This window comes from Sus scrofa, chromosome 13, assembly GCF_000003025.6.
Source record: "Sus scrofa isolate TJ Tabasco breed Duroc chromosome 13, Sscrofa11.1, whole genome shotgun sequence".
Taxonomy (NCBI): Eukaryota; Metazoa; Chordata; class Mammalia; order Artiodactyla; family Suidae; genus Sus; species Sus scrofa.
Genome location: NC_010455.5, coordinates 146,293,137 through 146,314,103, shown reverse-complemented (window position 1 = coordinate 146,314,103; position 20,967 = coordinate 146,293,137). Strand labels below are relative to the sequence as shown.

The 20,967-nt window shown below is 43.1% G+C and overlaps 1 protein-coding gene and 1 long non-coding RNA gene across 7 annotated transcripts in view; one reads left to right on the top strand and one right to left on the bottom strand.

Moving 5' to 3' along the window:
* SIDT1 (SID1 transmembrane family member 1) overlaps positions 1–13,932 on the top strand; it is a 96,381-nt gene extending 82,449 nt beyond the window's left edge. For 3 of the 5 annotated variants that reach the window (XM_021070355.1, XM_021070357.1, XM_021070356.1), the window contains 6 exons: positions 25–101; positions 3,428–3,474; positions 8,599–8,704; positions 8,797–8,907; positions 9,911–10,024; positions 11,879–13,932. In XM_021070355.1, the coding sequence (XP_020926014.1) occupies positions 25–101; positions 3,428–3,474; positions 8,599–8,704; positions 8,797–8,907; positions 9,911–10,024; positions 11,879–11,941 (518 nt within the window). In that variant the 3' untranslated portion in view covers positions 11,942–13,932. The remainder of the gene's footprint in view (positions 1–24; positions 102–3,427; positions 3,475–8,598; positions 8,705–8,796; positions 8,908–9,910; positions 10,025–11,878) is intronic. The other 2 variants (XM_005670213.3, XM_003358806.4) reach the window with 1 other exon arrangement.
* LOC110256422 lies at positions 2,619–16,716 on the bottom strand. Of its 2 annotated transcripts, none has more exons than XR_002337894.1 (3): positions 15,850–16,716; positions 4,655–4,770; positions 2,619–3,303 (listed from the first exon to the last, which is right to left on the bottom strand). It is a non-coding gene; the product is annotated as an uncharacterized LOC110256422 (long non-coding RNA). The 2 variants fall into 2 exon arrangements; XR_002337893.1 differs by lacking the exons at positions 2,619–3,303; positions 4,655–4,770 and adding exons at positions 12,950–13,018; positions 14,339–14,520.

The window sequence follows — 20,967 nt, the reverse complement described above, 5'->3', positions numbered from 1 at the left end:
ACCACGCGGTTGTGTCTTCTGCAGATTTGGGGATTTTCCGGCGGGCAGCTATGGTGTTCTACACGGACTGCATCCAGCAGTGCAGCCGGCCTCTGTATATGGTACGTGTGTTTGTGTTCCTTGGCCTCCTCCCAGAGAAGCCTGAAGGAGGGGCAGCCTTGGGGCAGTCACTCGAGGCTCTCCCAAACCAAGAGGGCCACATGGCCCAGGGTGGCTGAGGTCCAGTTAGTCAGGGAAGAGGCATCTTGCTCACTTTTCTTCACTCTCTTAAAATACAAGCTGGGATGGTGCCCTTTTGTACACACACACACACACACACACACACACAACTAGTATATAAAGAAGAAAAAAATATATATATATATACGCAAAACTAATAGAAATGATTACTAGAGGGAAGATCAAGATAGGTGTTCCTATAAATAATCATCCAAAGAGGTACAATTCTCTCACTTGTGAAAATGAAAAGAGGGCACTTGTGAAAGTAATGATACCTGGGCTGTCCCAAGGAAACTGGGGATGTAGGGTCACCCCAATCACTTTCTTAGGAACTTATCCTTCCCACATTATACGTTTGTCTGCTTTTTATACAGTGTTTGATTTTTATGATGAGAAAGAATGCTTCTTCAAGAATGGTAGTGATTGCTGGATGGTGGAAATACATTTTTTTAAAATTCTACCTTCTGATTTTTAGTATATTACACACTTCTACACTTGAGCAGCAGGATCAGGGTCCTGGTCCTAGCTGCCTTGGCTTGCTGGACAGTGGCTTTGGGAAGGCTTCATACCTCCTCTGAGCCACTGCCCCAACCTTTACACAGTGCTCTTGGCCAGAACTAGTGGTGCCATTGGGGCCTGGCCCACAATGTTTATAATCAGAATGATTTTTACCTAAAAGAATGTGGGACTATTTTAGCCCTGTTGAGCTTGGGTAGGAACCATAGACACTAAAAATGGAAGGAATTGAAGCTGGAGAGTTTTACTGAGGTGGGAGTTTAGAACCTGTGAGTACTATGAGAGATAAGCATGCCTTAGCTGTGAACCATGAGGGGCAATTAGTGTTTTTGTTTTCTGACATTAATTAATGTAGCCTGTTTTGCTTTTGTTTTTCCAGCCACACCCATAGCAAGTGGAAGTTCTCAGGCCAAGGGTTGAACCCACCCACAGCAGTGACCCGAGCTGCTACAGTGAAAACGCCAGACCGTACCCACTGTACCACAAGGGAACCCCTATCTTGTTTTTTAGACTATTTTCAGAGTATTTTTAAAGTTCTAGGTTTTTTTAAGTTTACAGAACAATTGAGAAGAAAATTCAGAGATTCCTACATGCTCCCTGCCCTCCACAGGGCCCACCTCACCCATGATTAATATCTCCCACCAGAAAGGTGCATTTGCTACAGTCAATGTGTTAACCCATGTTAACACATTGTAATCAGTCAAAGTCTATGGTTTACATTACAGTTCACTAGTGGTGTACATTCTATCCATTGTAACAAGTTTGTAATGACATGTACTCATCATTATAATATCAAAGTAATTTCTTACCCTAAAAATCCTCTATGTTCCACCTGTTCTTCCTACCCTCTCTTTCTCCAACCCTGGCAACCACTGATCTTCCTACTGTCTACTTAGTCTTACTTTTTCCAGAATGTCATATAGTTGGAATAATATAGTATGTAGCCTTTTCAGATTGGCTTCTTTCTCTTAATAATATGCACTTGTATTTCCTCCATGTCTTTTCATGTCTTAAAAGCTCATTAGTGCTGACTAATATTCTTTTATCTGGAGGCACCATGGTTTATTTATCTGTTTACCTACTGAAGGACATCTTGGTTGCTTCTAAGTTTGGACAATTACAAATAAAACCTGCTATAAAAATTTGTGGACAGGGGAGTTCCTATTGTGGCTCAGCGGAAAAAAATTTGACTGGCATCCATGAGGATACAGGTTCAATCCCTGACCTTGCTCAGTGGGCTGGGGAATCAGCATTGCCATGAGCTGTGGTATAGGTTGCAGATGCAGCTCAGATCCCACATTGCTGTGGCTGTGGTGTAGGATGGCAGCTGTAGCTCAGATTCGACCCCTAGCCTGGGAACCTCCATATGCCTCTGGTGTGGTCCTAAAAAGCGGCAGGGGCGGGGGGTGGGGGGAGACCAAAAAAAAATTGTGGACAGGTTTTTGTATAGATATTTTTTCAGTTTCTTTGGGTGAATATCAAGGAGCACTATTGCTGGATCATATGGTAAAAGTATATTCAGTTGTCTAGGAAACTGCCAATTTGTCTTCCAAAGTGGTTGGAACATTTTACATTCCCATCAGCCATGAATGAGAATTCCTGTTGCTCCACATCCTCAGCAGCAATTAGTGCTGTCAGTGTTTTGGATTTTGGCCTTTCTGGTAGATTAATTTTTTCTAAAAGGAAGATATTTTCTCCAAATGTAAAGGATCACCCACAAAGAGAATCATTACTTTCCCTTTTTTTTTTTTTTAAATAGGGGCACATCCATGGCATATCGAAGTTCTCAGGCTAGGGGTGGAATCAGACCTGCAGCTGCCAGCCTACGCCACAGCCACACAGGATCCAAGCCACATCTGAGAACTATGCCAAAGCTCATAGCAATGCTGGATCCTTAACCCACTGAGCAAGGCCAGGGATCAAACCCACATCCTCATGGACACTAGTTGGGTTCATTACCACTCAGCCATGACAGGAACTCTGAGACTCACTACTTTTAAATAGATGAGTAGACATGCAAATTAAAGTATGGTCTGATAACACCTAAAAGTTGTAAGTAGTAGGCAAAAGAGAAGGAACAGGTTGTGAATAAATCTCTATCAAAGTAACTGTCCTTTTGAGATGGGCCTTTCCTATTTTTTCCCCTACCAATAGGCCATAATCTTAAGGCCATGTGTTTAGAAACTAGGAGCCTGGGAGCTGCAAGACCTCCTTGGAGCCAAAGTGATGGGTATAAAACTAACTACAGGTGGGTCCCAAGAGCTGCCTTAGAGCCCACCAATTAACACAACCCAGGGAAAGAGTCCATGGTTATGGAACACCAGTGGCAGAATTCTCTAACTACTGAAATATCAGCACACACCACCAGCCTTCCCACCAAGAGGTGGGCTCAGCTGCCCAGTTCCTGTATACACTGGTGGCAGGGGTGGGGGGGACAGCAAGACTTTCTGCTTTACTCACCAGGTTTTCTTTTAGAGGGACCAGGTCACGTCTGTTTGCAGTCAGAGGCTTTGCCATTTAGTCCTTGTAGGGGATTAGTGTCCTGCTGTAGTCACAGCTCTCTTAAAACTATAGAAAAATTGTTTTCATTAAGGCAATTGTTTTCCCATAATTGATGTTTTCCCTGCAGTTAAGTTATTGAAAAAGCAGTGTATATGGCCTCTCATTTGATGTTTTCTTTCCTCCTTTCCAGGACAGAATGGTGCTGCTCATCATGGGGAATCTGATTAACTGGTCCTTGTAAGTAGTCTTAGGGAACCAAGTTTATTAATTTTCTGTAACACTGTGGTTTAGCTTTCCTCAGCTGTCATTTTTATAAAGAAATCTGAAATAATGGAGAGCATAGGATTCTGCTTTATTCTCAAGACTTGAAAGTAAGGTATTTTTCCCCCTGCAAAGAATGAGCTAGGAAGCTCCTGTGCACAAGCAGTGGCCTCCCTTAAAGCATTGAGTTCAACACATAGAACAAATAAGCTCAAGGTATCAGTAAGACAAACATCAAATGTGCTATACCTGTGTGGATACATTAGATAAATTGGCTATATTGCACATACACAAACACACATATAAAGAAAGAGAAAGATTGGGAGTTCCCATTGTGGCTCAGTGGTAACAAATGCAACTTGTATCCTTGAGGACTCGGGTTTGATCCCTGGCCTTGCTCAGTGGGTTAAGGGACCAGCATTGCAGTGAGCTGCACTGTAGGTTGAAGATGTGGCTTGGATCCTGCACTGCTGTGGCTGTGGCATAGGCCAGCAGCTGCAGCTCCAATTCAACACCTAGCCTGGGAACCTCCATATGTCACAGGTGCGGCCTTAAAAAGACAAAAAAAAAAAAAAGAGATTAATTATGCCAGCAGTTGCAAAAATGTAATTTTTAAACTCTTTTTGTTAGAACTTTCCATACAGGCTACCCAGTAGGCATTTCTCTTTCTTACTAGGGGTGTGTGTGTGCATGTATGTGAGTCTCTTTCCTATTTCTCTCCTTCCCTCCAGGCCTCGGTCTTCCTACTCTGTCTATATCATTCTTCTTTTTTTTTTCTTTTCCCTCATTATCACCATGGTCTTGTTTCCAGAAATGACCTCAGAGTAGAACTAAGCAACACAAGTATGTTCATGCTGGTTGTATTTTATACATCTGTTTTTTGCAACTTATTCTCAACTTTAAAATGTGAATGGGTGAGATCTTTTGTTGATCTCTCAAAAAATAATTTTAGTTGCTTCGATCAGTGATTCTTAGCTGATGTGCTTCTCTGGATCAGTGACCTTTGATAGAGACATCAGAAATAAAGAGAGGGGCACACCATCAGGGGAAGCCCAAACCAAGTCGTGAGGATCTGATTCGTCGGGGGCCATATGCTCCTGGAAGGAACTTTCCACAGTGCTGTCACCCCAGGGGTTACCTCAGGGAAGGTCCATACCTGTGGAGGACTGTCCTTTACTCAGGGGCATGTTCAGATGGGTGATTCTTGGCCGTGGTCTCCTATGACACTCTCTTGGCCACCCTTTGAGAGCAGGTCCCACAGTCCCAGTGACTCTGTAAGACAGGGTGGAGGGCGCTGGTAAAAGATATGACAATGAGCAACCAACAACTGTCTGCAGAGTCAGAATTGCCTGGTTTGTCCCTGAGCCTTGTAGAACTAAACTCAACCCCTAGTCTGCTCACAAGAGGAGGTGTGTGGCCTCTCCCTTTTCAGACAGGAGCCCTGTGGGACACCAAGGCCTTTGGAAGGGAATGAAGCACCACAACACACTGGGGCTGTGTAGGGGCCTCCCCCTTGGTTTCTCCAGCCTCAGTTTCTTGGGGACAAGACATCAATTGTATATGAAGCGTGACTATTACTTTCAAAGGAATCATTCTCATACAGTCCTGAAGAACAGTGGTGTGTGTATGTATTCATACTGAGATAAATGTATGTATTTATATTTATGTTCATATAGAGGCAGAATGAGAGAGGGAATAATAAAAACAAGTGGGCCGAATGCTAATAATTGATGAATATGGGTGAAGGATATACAAGATATTTTGGTATACTGAAGATTTCAAATTCTGAGAAGAGGAAGTTTCCTATATTATATAGAACCAAGTCAGTTGGAATAAAAAATGAACAAAAACAGTCCACTAATAATAGCCTTACCCTTGAAATACTTTGGAATAAACTTTGAGAGATGTGCAGACTCCTTCTGCAGAAAATTTACCTTTTTTGGATACAGGAAAATTTAGCTAAATGAAGAAAGATGGCATGTCCCAGGCCAGAAGGTTAACTATTGCAAAGATATCAGTTCTCAAGTTAATGTGTAAATTTAAAATTAGAAATGGAATTAACAGAATTTTATTCTGAAATGATTTGCCATGATAGGCAGAATTTTCAAAGGTCTCTGTAAAGGAGTCACAGAAGGAAGGAAGGGCAGAAGTGTAGAGTGACAGACCAGTATTATGCAGTAGAACTTTCTGGAATGATGTACATCTTTATTAGCCACTTGAGGTTATTGAGCACTTGAAAGGGCATGTGACCAAGAAAATGAATTTTCAACTTTAATTTTTATTAATTTTTATGTAAAGAGTCACATGTGGCTACCATATTAGATAGTGCAAGCTAGCCTAACTCCATCATCTAACATATTACAAAACAATAACATAGTTACTAATTCAAAATTAGAAACATAAACTACACAATATTGTAAATCAACTATGCTGCAATAAAATTAAAAAATAAAACATAAATTAGTGAATCAGAATGACAAAGACAGAAATCCCACAATATATTTGTGTGTGGTGTGTCTGTATTAAAAGCAAGCTTTTCAAAACCAAGAGGTAAGGGCTATATAATAAATACTTTTGGAGTTCCCATTGTGGTGCAGTGGAAATGAATCTGACTAGTATCCATGAGGATGCGGGTTTGATCCCTGGCCTTGTTCAGTGGGTTAAGGATCCTGCATTGCTGTGAGATGTGGTGGAGGTCGCAGACAAGGCTCAGATCCCATGTTTCTATGGCTGTGGTGCAGGCCAGCAACTGCAGCTCTGATTTGACCTCTAGCCTGTGAACTTCCATATGCCACGGTGCGTCCCTTAAAAGCAAATAAATAAATAAATATTTTGTTATAAATAGAGATAAACTTGGAAGAAAATTAAAGCCAAAAAAAATAAGTAAAATAAATTTAAAAATTAAGGCCAAATCCCATCTAAAATAAACTTCAGTATTAATTTTGGCAGCTAGCAAAAAAGCAGTAATGTGCGCCAAGCCAATTTTTTTTTGTTAGCTCCATGTTAATTTATTATTTTTTAAATAGTTATTTCCCCAATACAATTTTTTTCTACTGTACAGCATGGTGACCCAGTTGCACATATATGTACACATTCTATTTTCACACATTATCATGCTCCATCATAAGTGACTAGACATAGTTCCCAGTGCTACACAGCAGGATCTCATTGCTAATCCATTCCAAAGGCAATAGTTTGTATCTATTAACCCCAAGCTCCCCAACCACCCCACTCCCTCCCCTTTCCCTTGGCAACCACAAGTCTATTCTGCAAGTTCATGATTTTCTTTTCTGTGGAAATGTTCATTTGTGCCTTATATTAGATTCCAGATATGTGATATCATATGGTATTTGTCTTTCTCTTTCTGACTTACTTCACTCAGTATGAGAGTCTCTGGTTCCATCCATGTTGCTGCAAATGGCATTATTTCATTCTTTTTTTTTTTGGCTGAGTAGTATTCCATTGTGTATGTATACCACATTTTCCTAATCCAATCATCTGTGGGCGGACATTTGGGTTGTTTCCATGTCTTGGCTATTGCGAATAGTGCTGCAATGAACATGCAGGTACATGTGTCTTTTTTAAGGAAAGATTTGTCTGGGTATATGGCCGAGAGTGGGATTGCTGGGTCATATGGTAGTTCTATGTATAGATTTCTAAGGTATCTCCATACTGATCTCCATAGTGATTGTACCAGCTTACATTCCCACCAACAGTGCAGGAGGGTTCCCTTTTCTCCACACCCCCTCCAGCATTTGTTATCTGTGGACTTATTAATGGTGGCCATTCTAACTGGTGTGAGGTGGTATCTCTTAGTAGTTTTGATTTGCATTTCTGTAATAATCAGGGATGTTGAGCATTTTTTCATGTGCTTGTTGGCCATCATCTGTACATCTTCCTTGGAGAAATGTCTATTCAGGTCTTTTGCCCATTTTTTCCATTGGGTTGTTGGCTTTTTTGCTGTTGAGTTGTATAAGTTGCTTGTATATTCTAGAGATTAAGCCCTTGTCAGTTGCATCATTTGAAACTATTTTCTCCCATTCTGTAAGTTGTCTTTTTGTTTTCTTTTTCGATTCCTTTGCTGTGCAAAAGCTTTTCAGTTTGATTAGGTCCCATGGGTTTATTTTTGCTCTTATTTCTATTGCTTTGGGAGTCTAACCTGAGAAAATATTCATGAGGTTGATGTCAGAGACTGTTTTGCCTACGTTCTCTTCCAGGAGGTTTGATGGTGTCTTGTCTTATATTTCAGTCTTTAAGCCATTTTGAGTTTATTTTTGTGCATGGTGTGAGAGTATGTTCTAATTTCATTGATTTGCAAGCAGCTGTCCAGGTTTCCCAGAAATGCTTGCTGAAAAGACTGTCTTTTTCCTATTTTATCTTCTTGCATCCTTTGTCAAAGATTAATTGACCATAGATGTCTGGGTCCAAGCCAATTATCGAGATAATTCTATGTGTAGTAATCTATTGTAATAATCTTAACTACAAAAAGGAAAAAAAAAAAGCATGTGTCTGAAGGTATTCATTTGTTGTTGCAGTTGTGTGTATGTGTATGTGGTTTGGTTTTTGTTTGTTTGTTTGTACTTTTTAGGGCCACACCCACAGCATATGGATATTCCCAGGCTAGGGGTCCCATCAGAGTTACAGCTGCTGGGCCTACACCACAGCCACAGCAACATGGAATCCGAGACCCATCTGTGACCTATACCACAGCTCATGGCAACACCAGATCCTTAACCCACCGATCCAGGCCAGCAATCCAACCAGCAACCACATGGTTCCTAGTCGGATTCATTTCCACTGCGCCAGGACGGGAACTCCTGCAGTTTTTTTTAATAGCAGTGGGAAACTGAAAGACAAAGAGAAAACTCTTTACTTCAACCAGAGAAGGATGACTGTTAATGGTACATCCACTTATAGAAAACTTAAAATCATTGAAAAAAAAATATTCTGAAGAAGATGTAATACATTGAAAGTTACTTATGTTAAAGATTTTTAAATTTCCCCTCTCACCAAGTATGGGGGTGGGGGAGTGAAAAAGCAGATAATGTTACAAATCTACCTTCAAAACGTGGCTACAAGATAATTCCTCTGTGCGCCCAGTGCCCTCTTTGGACTGATCTATCGACCCAGGGACTTTGCTTCCTACATGCTGGGCATCTTCATCTGCAACCTGCTGCTCTACCTGGCCTTCTACATCATCATGAAGGTAAGCATGGCCACTAGGGGCGGGGGCTGCGGGCCTCCACGCCCTCCGAAGGCGGTGCCGGCAGCTTGGCCACATCCACTTCTCACCCACAGCTTCGCAGCTCTGAGAAGGTCCTCCCGATCCCTCTCTTCTGCATCGTCGCCACCGCTGTGGTGTGGGCCGCCGCCCTGTATTTTTTCTTCCAGAATCTCAGCAGCTGGGAGGTAAGAGAACAGTTTTCTTTTCCAAGACCATGTCCTGTCTCCATCTTGCCTTTCTGACCTTCCTGCCTCCCCTCTCTTCTTGTTGCTGTTTATCTTTTTTATATTTTCTAATGTGAAGGCTTTCGCTAAAAAAGGATGGTTTTAAATATCTACACAGAAATGCTCAATAAAGGGCATGTCGTCATTATCAGGGTGGCGCTTCGTGAATGTGGAAGCATTGCCGGCACCATACATGTTATCTTCGTTGTGTCATTATGACTATGATCCTGTTCCCAATAGATGGTTAAGATGCACAAAAACCTTGATTAGTGGATCTTCTCCACCTTTCTCATCATAATCACCATCCATGAACATATACCCAGGTGCAGGTGTTTGTAAATCCATTTCCCAGAAAGGAAAGCTGAGGCCTAGGAGTCTGGTGATACAGCTGAGGCACAGCACAGAGAGGAAGGCTTAGCTCTCCATCACCATAATCACCAGTCAACTTTAGAGCATCTTAATCACTCCAGAAAAAGCTTCCACCCATTATTGGTCACTCTCCATTTCTCCCAAACACCTTCGCCGTAGGCAATCACTAATCTATCTTTTGTTTTTATAGATCTACCTATTCTGCATAGTTCAAATAAATGGAATCATATAACATGTAGTCTTTGAGTCTGGTTTCTGTCACTTAGCATAAGGTTTCCTGAGTCCACCCATGTGTATGTGTATCAGTACTTCATGTCTTTTTATTGCCAAATAATATTCCATTGTATGAATATACTGTATCTTATCTATCCACTCATCTGTTGATAGGCATTTAAGTTGATTCCAGTTTTTTGATTTTATGAATGCGGCTGCCATGAACATTTGTGGACAATTTTTTGGGAGGACAGATGTTTTCTTGGAAGCTGATTTTTTGACCCAGTCATCTAGTAGCAATTTGGTAGCTTTCTGGATGCTCAGCGCTCTAGGGAGTCGAACTGTGGGAATGCTACCCAAGTCCTGCCTCACCTTCTTCCAGGGAACACCAGCAGAATCCCGGGAGAAGAACCGAGAGTGTATTCTGCTGGATTTCTTCGATGACCATGACATCTGGCACTTCCTCTCTGCCACTGCCCTGTTTTTCTCATTTTTGGTGAGTTTATAAGTCCTTTGTTAATTTCTGCTCTCTTTACACCCTGTACTCTTTCTCTTCCCCTCTTCCTTACATCCCTTCTTGTATTTTTTTTTAATCTTTTTATCTTTTTTAGGGCCCCACCCACGGTATATGGAGGTTCCCAGGCTAGGGGGTCTAATCTGAGCTGTTGCTGCCAGTCTTCACCAGAACCACAGCAACGCCAGATCCTTAACCCACTGAGGCCAGGGATCGAACCCACAACCTCATGGTTTCCACTGCACCATGACAGGAACTCCCCCTTCTTGTATTTCTAATTTCTCTCTTCAATTCTTTGTCATTCAATGTATAGATTATCATTTCTTCTTCTTCTTCTTTTTTTTTTTACATTGCATCCTTTATTTTCATTTTCCTTTTACTCTTCAATACTTTAAGACACGGAGTTACAAAATAATTTTCCTTCATTTGCTACAGAGTTCAGTTGAATGGGCTTAACTGGTTGTCAGAAGTCACGCGCCCAGAATTCCCCCCAGGAACCACTTTGGCACCCACTACAATTTCAATTATTCCTTCTTGAGCCATATTTACATTCCTCCCTCTCTTCCAGTCTCAGTGCATATCTTACAAATTTTTTACAAGTTTCTGGAGTGGCTCAGGATAGCAGCATGGTCTCTTGCTGTCTTCTAACTGCTGTCTTCCAAAGCTCTCCTTTTTTTTTTTTTTTTTTTTTTTTTTTTGCCCAAACACCTTCTCAGAAACCACGCATATTATATAACAACCCAGGATGATAACTCCTGCAACCCTTCATCTTAATTTCGACACTTCCAAAATAAAAGTCCATGGTACCTGTATAGAAGGTTAACTCACAAATAACACTACTAGGCCTCCTGGGTTCACACTGCTGGCTTTGGTCTCAGCCATGCAACCTCGAGAGTGGAGCAGGGCTTCCTCCTAGTGGCCAGTTTGGGAAGTTTCATCAACCTGTATAAACATGGTTCCTTAAAGCTTGTTTTTGAGGCTTACCTTCTCTAGAGAGACAGAGACAACACAAGTGGAGCTAAGGGTTCCATGTAGAGAGGGTGTAGTAGAGGGAACTGAAAATGGATAATGAGAGTACTCATACTCTGTGCAACAAGATTTCATTCCGTTTAGGTCCTGACCAACATGTGCCCTTCTAAGTGGAATTGACATCCCTGGCTACCCAATCGAAAAAAAATTTTTCTACCTTTCCCCATCCCATACTTCCTATAATCTCTCCACAGTTTAATTTTCACCCCAAGTACATATTACTAACATCCTCTATTTCACTTGTGCATTTGGTTCACGTCTAAAGCCCTCTCTCAAATGTAAGCCCCATGAGAGTAACGATTTTTGTCTCCTGTTCCAAGCCATATCTCTACTATCTAGAATAGCACATAATAGACCCTTGATAAATACTTGAATTAGGAGTTCCCGTCATGGCGCAGTGGTTAACGAATCTGACTAGGAACCATGAGGTTGCGGGTTCGATCCCTGCCCTTGCTCAGTGGGTTAAGGATCTGGCATTGCCGTGAGCTGTGGTGTAGGTCGCAGACGAGGCTCGGATCTGGTATTGCTGTGGCTCTGGCGTAGGCTGGCAGCTACAGCTCCAATTAGACCCCTAGCCTGGGAACCTCCATATGCCACAGGAGTGGCCCAATAAATGGCAAAAAGACCAAAAATATATATATATATACTTGAATTAATAAATGATGTAATGATGACAAGCGCCTGTTAAGAGCATGGCATTGCAGGAAGCTGTAGAAGACAGGATAACAAGGGCACTTGTGTGTCTTAGGAAGTAAGGACTTCCTGCAGCTGTGCGTTCCTCTCATTTCTCCATCCCTCTCCTTTCAGGTTTTGTTAACCCTGGATGATGACCTGGATGTTGTTCGGAGAGACCAGATCCCTGTCTTCTAAGCCTCTAGCATGAAGAGGGGGAAGAGGGAGCCATCGATCTTGGTGCTGTTTCATGAAAATTACAGGGGCTGCAGCAAAGTAACCACTGCCAAATGCTCCACTGACCCTCTGTCTGGTTGGCTCTGTACACATTCCCACAGGGAGGAAGGGAGCTGCAGGGGGACCCAAGCCTGCAGGGAGGGAGACAGAAGGGAGCCACAGCTGTGGACAGAGGCAAGCCCTGCAGAGCTAAAAACACCCACCATCCCCTTCTGTCGCTACTCTGAGTTAGAAATGGATAAAAGCTGCTTCAAAGTCAGCTATCTTGGGACCCTTCCCACCCTCACCTGAGATGGGCCAGCCATGGCAGAACCATGCTGCACTCTGCCCTCAGCTGCCACCCTGCCCAGAAAGGCCAACAGCTCAGATTTCCTGCCCAGAAACTCTCTGTAACTACAACCTCTGTTCTAGACATTCCCAAACACTGGCCTGTCTCTCCAAGGTCCTGGGGTGACATGATTCATATGAGTCTGGTAGAGGGTTGGCCCCTACTAACTGGGACAGATGTTTTATAGCGCCACCTGGTCACCTCCTCCGCAAGAATGCTGTATGCTTCCCCCTGGTTCCTGACTGTATTAGGAGGACTCCATGTCATCAGGCTGTGTCTCCTGCTGCTGAGGGGTAACAGTATCTCCCTGTTGTGTGCTGACCCAATGACTCAGGCTCTACCTTCTTGGCAAGGCCCTGTTACTCCATGGGCTGGCCTCGAGGTGGAAGGGGAAAGGGGAAACCACTTCCAGCAGCAGGAGGAGCTAGACAAATGACCTGCAACACTAGGACACTGGTGACATCAGCTTTCAGCAAGCGGGCTCATGCTAAGGACTGGGGCACTCTTGGAGCAGATGCAGCAAAGGCAAAACTGCTTCCTCCTGCCCCCAGTTCTAATAGCTCCATTCCATGCCCGCATCACCCTTGAGGAGGAAAGAAGTGTTCCAGCCAGGGGCCACTGCCAAGCCCTCCTCTGCTGTCTTTTGCAGACCAGAGGCTCCAGACTTCCCTTGAGGTTCTCTGCAGGTCACTCTCCCTCCTCCTCTTCGGCTGTAAAGAGCACAGTGGCTTTAGGGTTGTCTCATCAATGTACCCAATTCACATTCTCTCCCCAGGACCACACTGAAAACCTCAGTGTCCCACTTCACTCTCACACTGTCTGGCAGCTCTGCCCACAGGAAGTTTCACTTCGACCAAACTCCCTTGTTCCCTGGAATATGATGTCATCAGAAAGTGTACAGGCAAATGCGCTCACAGAGATATATTTGCCTGTGAAACTGAAGTCACCCCTCACTTCCGCCTTCCTCATTCTTCATTAGAGAAATGGATCAGCCATTCTTTTAAAATATATATAGTTCTTTCTCTAAAATATTTGCGTAATGTTCAAAAACTCATTTTGGACATTTGGCATAGCACACATTCCCTGATTTTTAAAAAACACAAAAACGCTTTCAATGAAACATGATTTTTTTTCCTACAATGCCCCCAAATTTGCAGTCGTCTGTTATTCTTTATTCCTAAAAATTGTTGGCTTGTCTAGGCCATACGCAGACCACCTATTAAATGGCTGTATTAAATCTAACACCTAAAAAAAATTTCAAACCTGTTTGACTTGGCTGATTTAACCTAATTCTTTTATTTTTAATGCATTAAAGTATTTCAAATACAAAAAAGAAGAGAAAAAAAAATTGAGGGAGGTGGAAGAAAGTCTGTTCAGGTAGCCCTGTGACCTGAAGTGAATAAACTATAGGACACATCGGCTCTTCAGTAGCTTGCTTGGCAAATATGTCCATGGAAATGGGGAGGGAGCCCTATAGAACTGGATGGATTGTGCTGCTGTGTTCTTGACCGTTTTCTGACAATGTCTGCCTTGTGCTATAAACTCACACATTGTGGTCAGTTCTCCACAGCAGGATGAAAAACCCAGAGCAAGCCTGCTCTTATAAAAATCAATTTTAAATGTACTTGGTGCTGGTTCTTTCCACAGTGCCTCTGTGTGGTTAGAGAACACAAGAAAGTGGTTCAGCTGCTTCTGTGGGGTTGATAGGAACTCAAGGTGCAGGGTGGAGGCAGGGGTGTGGCAGGGGGCAGCCCGAGTTACTCACAGTGGTCTCTCATCTACTTGTAAAACAAGTGATTTTAGCCTGTGCTCATGGACTTCACTTATTTACAAGAGAAGGGAAGCTGAGTGCAGCGGGAGGGTAATTGGAGAAAGCCACCCTCTGTGAAGAGGCTCTTGGCAGAGGCACAGAGTAAAAAGATCAGTGCAGTTGGAGGGCAGAGATGTGGCAGCCAGAGGGGCAAAGCTGTGCACAGAAGAAAAAAACAGCCCCTTCACACCTCTGACAAATGCCGGAGAGGCAGCCCCACCTGTTAACGCTGGATGGTTGAAGGATTAGCCCAGTTTTATTTTAGCAGCAGGAGAAGCCAGTGGAAAACCAGAATCTATCTGGGGAAGGGACTTTCCATGACTGGAGATCACCAAGTCAGCTCCTGGGGCAAAGAGAGCGGCAGCTGCTTCTTTTGTAGCTCCAAGCAGCCACCAGAGTGTTCTGTGGGGTTGCAAAATGCATGTGTCAGGGAAACGAATAATACCCAAATATTTTTCCTCCTGGGAGACAGTCTGTCTAGAACTTGGGAGAAAGGCAAAAACAAAGATAAACACTTTTCATAGAACAGTGTCAAGTCTGAGAAAAATTCTTGAGTCAGACTTTGGTCCAGTTATGTTCACCTGCTCGCTGTGTGACCTTGGGCAAGTCGCTGAAACTCTCTGATCTTCACCTACCACATTTACATAACACTTCATGAAGGTGACAAAGGTGGAGATGTGCAGAGGCACCAGAAGCAGTGCCCTCACAGAGGAGATCCTCACCCGCACCTCTCAAATCCCACAGGGTGGCAGAACAAGAGCAGGGCTTCCTGCTGGGCTGGCTTCTCTCACCCATAGGGGCCCCCTTCCTTGGAACCAGCTGTGCTGTTTCCTGTCCTAAGCTCCAGGAGGCCCTGAAGAGGCTGGGAGGCCTCCTCACCTTCAGAGAAGCAGCCCAGAATTACCAAACCCCTCAGCCCCAGCCCTCTCCTTGCCCTTTATTGCTGCATTTCACTGCCTCTGGCCCTTGATACTCTTACTCCAACACAGATGAAAAATCACTGCCAAAGCTGGGGCCAAGTGGAAAGGCCGAGTGTGGAAAAAGTCACACCTCATTCCTGCCAGCTCTACCTTGAGAATCTCAGAGAAAACCTAGACTTCCTCCTCTCTTGCTGAAACTGCCATGGTTCAGGAGATGCCAGGTGCAAATATCCCCCCACCCCACCCCCACCCCAATCACCAAATGTTCAGTAGGGAAACTTGGATGTTCATCCTGGATGAAGGGGGACCTCAGCCTGCAAGTAACAGAACAGGTCCCAGAAATAGGAAGCCTGGGAGGGTCACTCTGGTTTTGAAATGACTCTAAGGTCCCCTTGAGACACTAAGGAAGAGCATTCTGCGTAAAGTGACAACTGGCCTGTAGCTGAAACAATGAAAAACCCTTGTTTACCATAATTCTGACAGTTTACAGTGCCCCCCCCTTTTCTTTTTCTGTCTTTTTAGGGCCGCACCCGCGGCATATGGAGGTTCCCAGGCTAGGGGTCCAATCGGAGCTGTAGCCGCCGGCTTACGCCACAGCAACTTGGGATCCGAGCCGCGTCTGCGACCTACACCACAGCTCACAGCAACGCCGGATCCTTATTCCACTGAGAGAGGCCAGGGATGGAACCGGCAACCTCATGGTTCCTAGTCGGATTCGTTTCTGCTGCGCCGCGACGGGAACTCTTCCCCCACCCCGCCCGCCCCCCTTTTAACACAGTTTTGTGGTGTGAGGGAACCAGGTTCATTTTACCTGATGCGCAGCACCCAAAACGCTGAGAGCTGAGGTTCGCAGCAAAGAGAGGGTCTAGTCGCAAAACAGCCAAGCACAAGATGCAAGAACAAATCTCACCCCCTCCTCCCCAAAGGCAAGGGGTTGGGCTATTTATGGAATGAGGAATGAAGAGGCAGGCAGTCTGAGGCATGGGGACCGTGGGCGGTATGGGGAAAGGTGATGGCGATAAGGTGTGGTAATCGTAGTTCTGCACAGGCGTAACCAGGCTAAGCCGCTGCACGTTCAAAAGATCAGGAGCAAGCGGACACTCACGCATGCCCAGTTGGAGGGTCAGTTTTCCATTCTAGCCTTAATGAGCACAGCTCTTGCAAGACACAGCTGACTCCAAGTTCCTATACAACAGCTCAGGCACATGCCTTGGAGGACATGCCAATCTTAAAATGACCTTGATTAGTGAAGGCAGGTGAAATGGATTTGACTAATTACCCACGGTTTCAGTAAGGACCAGACAAAATTGTGCAGCTAAGTTTAAATATCTCCCCAATATTAAGGTACCATTGTCAACCAGGCTAAATGCCTGTGAAATCTTAGGTCTTAATACACTTGAATTCAAATAAGCTGGGCTAGTGTCAGGGATCAGCCTTGGCCAATGAGTTTCTAAAAGGCCATAGTAATAGAGTTTTCACCTGGATGGGACGACTGTGCAAAATGGGACCCCATTTTGACTTTTTTTACCCTTATGAACTCCAAGAGGGGTTTGCAGTTCATAGTATGGTTTTCCTGAAGTGGGGTCTTGCTATTCTTATCAAAGTAAAAAAGGGCTGAATGTTGACCAGGATTCACATAGAATTACTCTTCACTCCCCCAGTCTCAGGAAAATGGAGCTCTGCCCTCTTTCTTTTCTTTTTTTTTTTTTTTTAATTTTTATTTATTTATTTATTTATTTTAGGGCCGCACCTGTGGCATATGGAGGTTCCCAGGCTAGGAGAGTTGAATTGGACCTACAGCTGCCTGCCTAGGCCACAGCAAGGAGGAATCCGAGCTGCATCTGCAACCTGCACCGCAGCTGACTGCAACGCTGGGTCCTTAACCGACTGATCGAGGCCAGGGATCGAACCAGAATCCTCACGCACACTAATTGGATTCGTTACTGATGAGCCACGAGGGGAACTCCCTCTAACCCCTTTCTAAGCTAGATTAGAAGTTTTCATCATTTTCCCTGAACTCTAAATTTTAAAGAATCCTTTGGCTCTATCATATATCATTTTTATTGCCTCGAATTCCATGTCATTAAGACATATCCATTTCATTGGAGATGAAAAATAGCTAACTACCATAGAATAGCCCTGAAGTCATAGCACATTTCAGTCGTGCTAGATAAAGTCTGGGTGTCCCATCTCTTGTCCCACCATTATAGTTACCATTTAGAAAACAAGAGATTTAAACAGTGAAAGATTTTCAAGTCAGAACATATGGCTGGCTCCTGAGCCCCTCTTTTTCTCTAACTCTTCACATTCTTTGTGAATTAGAAATCCAAGTCTTTTAAAGAGAAGATTATCCAAAATAATTCAAAAGCTCTCTCTTTTAGAGTGCTCTCACATTCCCATCACAGAAAAAAAATTGATTTGTGCTTTATGATTTTTTATCGCATTGCTCATCTGAGCCTCTCACAAGGCTCAGTACCAGGTCCTAGGCAGGCCCCTTCAGGGGAAAAGGACAAATTCAGACCTGAGATTTCCTCTGCTTCTCTCTAAATGTGGGACACCTTATAAAGTAACCTGCCATGGGGATCCATTTCCCCTTTATCCCCTCCCTCCCTACCATTTCTCTGTTCACTTACAAAGAATCAGAAAGACTGCTTCAGTCAAGAGTCAACCAAGAGGAGTTCCCTGGGAGCTCCCACTGTGGCACAGTAGGTTAAGAATCCAGCTGCAGAGGCTCAGGTCGCTGCTTCAGAGATGTGGGTTCAATCCGTGGCTTGGCACAGTGGGTTAAAAGATCCTGTGTTGCTGCAGCTGTGGCTCAGATTCAATTCCTGGCCCAGGAACTTCCATATGCCACCGGTGTGGCCACTAAAAAAAAAAAAAAAAAAAAAAAAAAAAAAATGGAGGCGTTCCCTGGTGGCTCAGCTGGTTAAGGATCTAGTGCTGTCACTGCTGTTGCTTAGGAAAAAAGGAGGGGTAAATTTAGACTTGATTGAAACACAGAGAGAAAGATAACTGCTTCTTGGAGTAATTATCAAAGTTAAAAAGCAATAGAAGGAAAAGAAAGTTAACTTCTTGAGAAGCACTCAGCAGGAGTGTGATGGCACACATGATGGAAAGAGATGGTTTCAGTGAGAACTCTGGAAAAAGGATCGGGGAAGGGGACTGAGCCAAAGAAGAATGGATAAATGTTGATGTGGTACATTTGTGGGTTTGTTTTCAGTCTTCCTGAAAACAAAATGAGAGAGACCCTTGGGCTTCAGTAAGCTGAGGCTGCTGAGCTAGGAAGTATTTGAAAATACCATGTTTGGACTAGCAGGATTCTTAAACCTGTTGGGTTCTCACAACCTGCCTTGTCATGCCCAGAGGAAGGGAAAAGTGTGTCCTCTCCAAATAGAAAGGGAGAAACAAGAAGAATAAGATTACTTTGAACTGACAACTCAAAATTTTTCATAAGAAAAACAAAAGTCTCAGTTTTAATCCCAGCATAGGACAGACATCTACAGACAGAGCTGGTGGGGTGGGGATCATTTGAATCCATCTTTGAAGAAATAAATACAGCTCCGTCTCTCCCTAGTCCTTTTTTTTTTTTTTTTTTTTTTCTTTTTGGCTTTTTAGGACCACAACCATGGCATATAGAGGTTCCCACACTAAGGGTCCAATCAGAGCTACAGCTGACAGCCTACGCCACAGCCACAGCCACAGCCAGATCCAAGCCGTGTCTGTGACCTTACACCACAGCTCATGCCAACACCGGATCCTTAACCCACTGATTGGGGCCAGGGATTGAACCCACATCCTCATGGATATTAGTCAGGTTTGTTACCGCTAAGCCACGACGGGAACTCCATTTCCCTAATTCTTAGAAATTATAACAACCCCTCCCTCCTGGAGGACAAGTGTGGGACCGAGGTTCTCCGTCTCTCCTTTTAGTGGTATATTACTTTTGGAAACTATTGCCTTCAATTTCCATCTCCAACCTCCCAGATTAAAGTTGGCAGAATTGATGATTAAAACAGCAAATATTTGTCCTCAGGCATTCTGCCAGGGGTTTTATATGCAGTCCATGTTTAATCCTGAAACACTAACCATAACCAACCCCATGAAGCTGGTATTATTACTATTATTCCCACTTCCCAGATGGAGAAACTGAAACTTAGGGAAGTCGAGGTTCACTGGATGAAGTAAAAGGTGCAGCAACCTGGATTAATAGAATTAAGTGGTTTAGGCAATAAGACCAGAGACAGGGAAGACAGGTTGTGTTTTTCTTGAGCTTGTATTTATATATGCAAAAAAATATAACCTGGAATTATATAATCATTGAAAATGTTAACAAAAGAGGTTTTAATATCAGAGATAGAATGTATGTGTGTGCATATATATATATATATATATATATATATATATATAACTGGGTCACTTTGCTGTACAGCAGAAATTGACAGAGCACTGTAAATCAACTATAATTTTTTAAAAAAAAACAACTTTTTTTAAAGAAAACAAAAAGAGAGGGTTTTTCCAAAATTCAGAAGATAAGTATCTGTTATATAAACCTGAATAACAATGAAACCTATTGTGCTTTAGGAAACCAACCAGTAAAACTGCAGCTTTGGATCATTTTGGCTCTCTGCACTGGAACAGTGGGATTCATGTGACTCTTGCTTCAATTTCTAAGCTTGTAAAGTTAAGGACCAAAGTACTTTTTATACATTCACTGACTGCATTTGGCAAAGGGCTATAGACCCAAAGATTCATTTTTAATTAAAATATACAGCACATACGGTGTCAGGTTTCCACTGGGAACTTGTTGGTTCAGAAATAAAGTTAACAGTGGAGAGAAAGCACAGGGATACAGTAAGGTTTTTTTTAATTTCTTAAAACACATTCAGAGATTCAAAATACTGTCAAGAATCAAAAGTCCTCCAGAGATGCCTCTGAAAACCGATCTATGCTAGTCCACTAGATCAGACAGAATCTATAATTCTCATGAATGGCTGAACCATCTTTGTGCTGGTGGTCGGGAATGGTTTCATTTCACCAGATTGAGGGAGAGGACTAGCCTGCATGACACCGAGAGCTCATAATTCTTCAGTTGGGGATGCAGGGATAATGGAGGTAAATGTTTCTAAATTTTTCCAGAAGTAATACATAAAAAACAATATGACAGTTTGAAAGACTGACATAATAACCAAATTTCTTTTCCTATACTAAACTGTCTCTGAAGCTTTTAAAAATATATTTAAGATGAATTTGCACATTCGCCACTCAGCAGCATTTTAACAAGATGGGATTTAACCTAACTGAATCATGAGTTTCTGGAAAATTTCTCTGAGGCAGTAAGTTCTCCACCACTACAATTAGGCTTCAGTCTCTTTCCAGATCACAGTCCTAAATGTTGATAAAGCATTGTAAGAAAATGCCACCCAAACCAGATCTGCACAGCACTCACTTAGGTAGAAACTGGATTTTCATGTCCTCCCCATATCTGCAGTTTGTGTGGTCATGTGAAAAATGAAGTCTCACATTGATACTATGTAACCAGCTTATCTGACTTCTGAACTTATGTAGGCAGCAAAGTATAATTAATTCAGTTTCTCACAGAAAGAAGAAAAGGTCAAAGGAGGTGCTTACACTGATTTTCGTATTCCATGTGAATATGATTCCGTATTCTAGTGGAGCCCTGCATGTGTCTCTTGTGTAGGGAGACAGAAATGAGGAAGGTCATGGAAAGTCATTGCCACTTTACATTTAAATATTCCTTTGCACTGTGTGAAAACTCTTCAAATATAATATCTCATCTGTCCTTCACAGCAACCCTGTGAGTTGGACAGGACAGATAATGTACCAGCAAATAAACTAAGATGCAAAGAAGTTAGCCCACTAGCTCAAAGTCACACAGCCAGGCAAGGGGAGCCAGATACAAAATACTGCC